Source organism: Rhea pennata, chromosome 1, assembly GCF_028389875.1.
Source record: "Rhea pennata isolate bPtePen1 chromosome 1, bPtePen1.pri, whole genome shotgun sequence".
Taxonomy (NCBI): domain Eukaryota; kingdom Metazoa; phylum Chordata; class Aves; order Rheiformes; family Rheidae; genus Rhea; species Rhea pennata.
The window spans coordinates 81,919,971-81,926,653 of record NC_084663.1 but is presented as its reverse complement, the minus strand read 5'-3'; the positions used below and the strand labels follow the sequence as shown (position 1 = coordinate 81,926,653).

Below are 6,683 nucleotides of genomic sequence, written 5' to 3'. Positions count from 1 at the left end.
TAAATTTGGCTTATGACTTTCTGCTGCCCACAAGGTGATTATAACTCCTGGAAGAAGAGGAACATACCCTATAACTTCTGCAACAGCAAAGAAAGAGTGGTACCCTGATCCTCAAGTCAGATGGTCATGAACAAGAAAGGGAAGACCATTTGGGGAAAGTGAATGATTTCAGCCAAGTGACACTGAACAGGGAAAACTAACACTGGCTGTGGAAAGGACATCCAGAGATGGTGCTTACACTGATGGTGCTTACATCTGATCCTAGCAACTAAGCCTACTGCACAGGCAATGGGCTGAAAACCCTAGGGCCACCTTGATTTGGTACACAGATTTAAATAAGTTCACAAAGATCTTAGAAATAAATGCACATCATCAGTTTTAATTTATAGAGCACTGTTAAGTATACACAGCACTTCACAAAGCACGTAGAAAGAAAAGAGATGCTCTGAAGACTATTGTGAAGGAGTGTTCAAGGAGAGTTGGCCTCTCAAACCAGAATATTGATGTGAGGATTTCCCTTTTGAGCTCGCCCTCATATGCAGACCCAGATGTGATTTCCTTTATCTGCTACAGTGGACTTCCCAAAGAAAAAATGCATTCACAAGATGACTTTCCCAGGCCAGCAGGCCATCTCAGCCAAGCAGACATTTGTAGTGCTGTAGATTTCCTTTAGGAAACTTAAACCAGAATGGGACAGGCCCACACAAATTGATCAGTTCTATATCTGGACCTCTGAATTCAGTTGAAAATGAACCTATCAACTGAAAACTGTAGTATTCCTTTTTAAAGTCTGCTTGTAAATAAAAATCTTGAAGCTTCTGGAACCAACTAGATGACCATTAGTCACATTTCCAAAATACTTTCCAGAATAAAGTTAGAAACCAAGAAGACGCTGTTTGAAGCCATCTATCAGGGGTGGGGGGCAGGAAAAGAGGGGAGGGAAGAAATCTAAAAATAAAAATGTGCATTTCCAAATGAAGGCTTTGGTTCCTGTGCAAACAAAGCCCACTTCATTTCAGAAAGCTCTTTCTACTTCCCTGAGCGGCCGCACAAAAAGGTGCCTTGTTCCTTTAGGAGCTGTAAACATGCTCCCCCCAAAGATTTTTTTTGTTTTTAATATGAAAATAACATTTTTATCAGCAGTTGAGTGTCAAGAAGCAGCTTGCAGAAAGGAAGCCAGTCCCTTGGAGAGTAGTAAGTTCTGCTGAACTAGCTGCAGAACAAGCCATTCACAAGCATCCCTGGCCAGCAGCTGCTCAAATCCCTAGATCTCCTTCATATCTTTATTCCCTTAGTCTTTTCCCCATCCTAGCCCCAGTCCTTCCAATGGCTTCAGTATGTATTGCTCTGTTCCAAAGACATACTGAAGCCATGGGGCCAGTTGCAGGACTAGTAAATACACCACAAAACTCAAAATCTTTTCTAAGCTCCCACAATGTTGGACAAGCACACCAGTCAGGTATCATCACTAAATAATCATCAGAAACACAGCCAAAATATAAACAAAGTGTTGCATTGCAATTCCTTGTTAAAACCCTAATGAGTGAGGTACTTCTCTCAAATGCAGTTGATATGCACGTATGTAAAATGAGATGGAAAGTGCTAAGCTGAGTGCCATTTAGAAGTCATTTTTTACAACTATAGGTGCCACCATTTTGTGTGTTTATACACACATGTGTACACATTTATAGGAACAATTCCAGATCCTATACACACACCAAGCAATCAGAGTAAAATTGAATGTCTGGATATGAAATTTTAAGTGTTTTGATACAAGTATATCTCTTGTGGCTTCTTATTGAGAAGTGCTACTATATACAGAATGTTTAAAGTTTTCAGAAGTACTGATATGGTATGTTGTCATACAGCTAGCCCTTTTGACCACTGCCAGGGTGTGTGCCTGTGTGAATGTTCACATTTGAGTGTAAAGATACACTTCTATAAAAGCAAGTTCATATATATGTGAATACAACCATACTGATGTTATTTACACACACACAAACACTGGTCAAAACAGGACTTGGGAAATACTGGTATGGAATCAAATCAGTCTCAGTATGCTGCTGTTCTGTCCCATTTCACAACAATAGCTTATACCAGCCCCCTTGGGCCATATGTGTGAATCTGAATTCTGCATAACCAGGAGGCCACATCAGCACAAACTTAGGGGCAAACTGCACACACCTGTCAAGTTGTGTACCACAGCCTTAGCAGCAGCAAATGTAATTCTGATTTTTTTTAAAACCTCCAGGTTAGACAATTTGCTGTATCAGTTACCTACTGGTTCTGAGAGTTCCAGAATGAGCCTTGTCCCTATCACATAGCTCCCCCACACCATTCCCACCATCCCAGCAGCATCTGCAGCAACCTTTTGAATGCATTCCTTCCCTGGTTCAGGTATGTCTACACTTTCCTTTTGCAAGCAGACTTAAGTGACCTTTGCCTGTGCTCCAAGTTGGCCCGCACATTGCCTGTGCGTGATACAGTCTCCAGCCTCTCAGTAAGACTTATTTAGCTTTGGCCATCCTGACCATCATAGCTGGATCACAACATTATGGCATGGTGAGCTTCCATAAACCTATACAACATTGTATAGGCCACAACATTTCAGCTAAGTGTGCTCCTTGAGGAGTCATTCAAGAACCCCATTTCCCATCCTATTTTCCTTGACATGGCCACCTAGGCATATATTACACGACCAAGACATAGGCATCTTGCCTGACATTTGATGTTTGGTCACAGAATAGCACATGCAAGCAGCTTCTCATCATATTGCACATTTTCTCCAGGCACCTGTCACAGGAAGGTGGAGGGAAATGCGTGCACATTGGTCATGTGGCAGACAGAACCCAGGCCTAGTACTTGGGAGAAAGGAGGACAGGACCTTGGGATCCAGAACTTACTCACCAGAACTACTGCCCATTTTCTGCCTATGCCTGAGGTACACTGAGAGAAGGAGATGGCTAAAAGTGGCAACACAGGCCAGAGGTACTGTTCTGGCTGGCTGCTTACAACAACCCAGGGGCCTAGAGTCTGGTACCCATAGACATACCCTCTACACTTCTCCTCCCTTAGATACATTTTGAACAGGTCTGGATCAGGAGCTGCGTCCTAGAAGATCCACAGCCCACACCTAGTGATACTGCCTACCACACATGCACTCGCTGATGTGAAACTAAATAGGAGTTGCGACTGAAACTCTTCCCACACTGGGGACATTTGAAAGGTTTCTCCCCAGTGTGGGTGCGACGGTGACGGATGAGGGTAGAGTTGTCACTGAAGCAGGTCCCACACTCAGTACATTTGTAGGGCTTCTCCCCGGTGTGGGTGCGACGGTGTTGAACAAGGTGTGAACGCTGGCTGAAACTCTTCCCACAGTCAGGACACAAGTAAGGCTTCTCACCAGTGTGGATGCGCCGGTGAATGACCAGCTTGGAGCTCTCACTGAAGCACTTGTTGCAGTCAGCACACTTGTAGGGCTTCTCTCCCGTGTGGAGCCGCTGGTGAGCAATGAGGTTGGAGCTGTCACTGAAGCGCTTCCCACACTGGGGGCACTTATAGGGCTTCTCGCCCGTGTGGAAGTTGGCATGGCGGAGCAGGCCTGAGTTCTGATAGAAATTCCTCCCACACTTGGCGCACACATAAGGCCTCTCACCAGTATGGTTGCGCTGGTGCTGCACCAAGTGGGTACTCTGGCTGAAGCTCTTCCCACAGTCCTTGCACTGGTATGGCCGCTCACCTGTGTGGACACGCTGGTGCTGGATGAGGTGAGAGCGGCGGCTGAAGCTTTTCCCACAGTCGGCACATACATATGGCTTCTCCCCCGTGTGGATCCTCTGGTGGCGGATGAGGTCCGAGCTGCGGTTGAAGCTTTGCCCGCACTCAACACAGATGTATGGTTTCTCTCCCATGAACGCTCTCTGGTGGACCACTGTGTCCTTCCGCTTCCGGAAGCCGCAGCGAGGAGCCTTCTCTGGCCTTGTCTCTGCTGAGAGGAGGTCTGGCTGCATACAGGCGATTCCCGGATCGCAGCCTGCTGATGATACTTCCCTCACAAAGAAGTTCGAGAGGGCCCCACAGGGTCGGGCTGCTGCTGCACCACCTGGCTGGGGGTTGTCCTCCTCATGCTCACTCATGCTGCCATCACCTGTGGGGACAGGGGGTGAGTCAAGATACACACTGCCCTCCACCACCCTGCTCCCAGCCACCACTGCTCTCTGCCACCCCACTCCCAGCCACTGTGTGCCATCAGTGCGTGTCCCCCTCTCTCCGGCTGCCAAGAGACACCCTTAGCCAGGACAGCACTGCAGTTCCACCATGACACAGCCCTGGTCACTCCTGGCCGGCACCAGGGCGGGTAGGGGGGAGACCCACAGGGAGACTGAGCAGGGGGGTCTGGCAGCCCCAGGGCAGCCCTCTGCAGTCCCAGTATGCTCACCTGGTCTGATGATGGCTTCTGTCCATCCACCACGGGCCAAGCTACAGGCGGGCAGTGCCGGCCGCAGGCTGAGGCAGCGCCTAACTAGCGGAGGCCGCCGCAGCCACCAGCTGCATCCCCACAGCACCGGCGAGCACTTCCTGCCCCCCGCTCTGCCGCGGAGTCTGTCGGCTCTATGGTTGTAACCCTTGAGGCCCCGGCCGGCAGCCACCGCGCCCAGCGTAGCAGGCCTGCACCCGCGCCCCGGCATTTGCCCCATGCTGGGCCTTTCGCTACCCAGCCAGGATCCCCATCCCCCATCCTTCCCTGCCTGGCCTCCCTCGTCACCGCTGCTCTGGAGCCTACTGCCCCCCAGGGCACTGTCCTGCACCCCCACCACTTTCCCTAGTCCCGCATGGGGAGCTTAGGGAGACTGAAATTGGGCTGCAGTGGGTTTCCCTTCAGATGGCATTAGAAATGATGCAGCAGAGGCAGTGAGATTTCTGCCCTGTCTGAGGCTTTTTAATCATTTTATTTAATCCTTTCCAAATCCCACCCCCCTCCCTGGCTGTGCTAAGGGGGTGGGGGCCAGGTGGGCTGCTGAACAAAGGCAGGGGGAGCACATGATGTGTGGGACACGCTGTGCGCCCCCCCCAGTGCGCCTCTAGGTGCTCACCTTGCACCCTGGCACATACCACCACCCCGGCATGGCTCATATGCTCATTCAGATACAGCCCAATTAGCTGCAAATGCAGTATCTGTCCTCATCCAGGCATCATGATGCAGTCAGAAACAAAGATCCAAAATGTCATGGCTTTTGTTATTACCGCCACATTCCCCATACCCTAGGCCTTTTATGCAGCTTTCTTACTGCTGTATAGGTATCCATCATTTTGCCCCATGGCAACCTGAAAAGTACTGGGGGAGAGGAGAGGAGAAGGAGCTGCAGGCAGCTGGGCTGGTCAGCCCCACATGGAGATCTGAATGCAGAGGCTGATGTGGTACATGATCGTTATCTTTCCCCAACTCACCCTGTAGCCTCAGCTTCGCTTTCATAAATGAGGACTGATGGCTGCTTGGAATAATGGCAAAGGTTGTAGTTTGCAGTTTTGCTGCCTAATAATCAGAGAATATGGGAAATGAGAAAAAATTCCAAAATAACAAAAGCTAAGAAAGAAACCCAGATTTAAATGAGACTTACAGGCAGTTAAGTCACATGATTTGGAAGTACAGAGCCAACCAAAAGACACGTTTGTTTTGGGCTCTGGATGTAAATGTTTGCAGAATGTGAACCTGCTTGCACATGCTTAACATCTAAATGAATATTCATGAAAAAAAAGATGGGTGTTTACGAATTTGAGGAGGAGTTAAACGCTAGCATTTTCCACTGTTATTCAAAACTGAAGCCTCAGGAGCTGGTCTTGCAAAGAAGCAAAAGACCTGACCTTGTGCTTCTGTTCCCTTAAACAAACCTACCACAGTTTTCCTTCTTACCTGATACAGAGGAAAAATAGTTGTGTTATCCCCTCCTTTCTTGGCAAACTGTTTCCGGTTCTGTTCCCAGCCCCTTTAAAACAGCTCTGCCTAATTGCTATGCTGCCCTTATACCCAAATGTTGCTTCATTGAGGTAAGTGCCATTGACCAGGAGAATTAGTCATTAGAAGAGAAAAATTAAGATGTGATGTGTAGATAAATAAGAAAATATATTCACAAGTGGAATGGAAAACAAGAGGAAGGATCAGTGAAGTACATAACTGCAGAATGCCCAGTATAGTCAGTGGGAGGAGGAGAAAGCCATAGAGGCTTAGAGATCCATAGAGGCTGTGAGGGAGAGGAGTTTAAAAATTTGGAAAATAATTTTTAAGGAGCAAGTGGTAAATGGGAGCTATTGTTTTGTGCCTGTTCCCCACAAATTGGAGATTAGATACTTGGGATGTCAATAATCACAGCCAGGGAAGATGAAACCTGTGATCAAATTGTCAGTAGGGCAGCTGTGGAGGTACCACACAGAGGAAGATTACATGCATTTTTACATGCTGATGTAACATCAGTATTACAAAGAATGGAGGCACAAAGGAGGTGGGTATCAAAAAGGAAGATGACCTATTCAGGATTGTTTTTGTTGCCCAAAAGAAGTAATTCCATGTGTGTGGAGTGGCATGGCTGAAGGATATGGAAATAAAGCCAGTAGTTCACTAGGTAAAGTAAAGCTGGGAAGATGGCCAGGGAATCATTGTTAAAAGCTTTGAAATATAATACTCTAAA

The 6,683-nt window shown here is 47.7% G+C and overlaps 1 protein-coding gene across 1 annotated transcript; it reads right to left on the bottom strand.

The window, feature by feature from the left end:
* Nucleotides 1-368: 368 nt before the first annotated feature.
* Nucleotides 369-4,547, bottom strand: LOC134149868 (zinc finger protein 436-like). Its single transcript, XM_062593116.1, has 2 exons — nt 4,439-4,547; nt 369-4,147 (listed from the first exon to the last, which is right to left on the bottom strand). The coding sequence occupies exon 2, from the start codon at nt 4,134-4,136 to the stop codon at nt 3,147-3,149; it is 990 nt and encodes a 329-aa protein (XP_062449100.1). The 5' UTR covers nt 4,137-4,147; nt 4,439-4,547; the 3' UTR covers nt 369-3,146.
* Between the last annotated feature and the right edge of the window lie 2,136 nt (nt 4,548-6,683).

What these genes read in the sequence shown, in the direction of transcription:
- LOC134149868 (XM_062593116.1), bottom strand. Translation starts at nt 4,136, where the DNA reads ATGAGTGAGCATGAGGAGGACAACCCCCAGCCAGGTGGTGCAGCAGCA.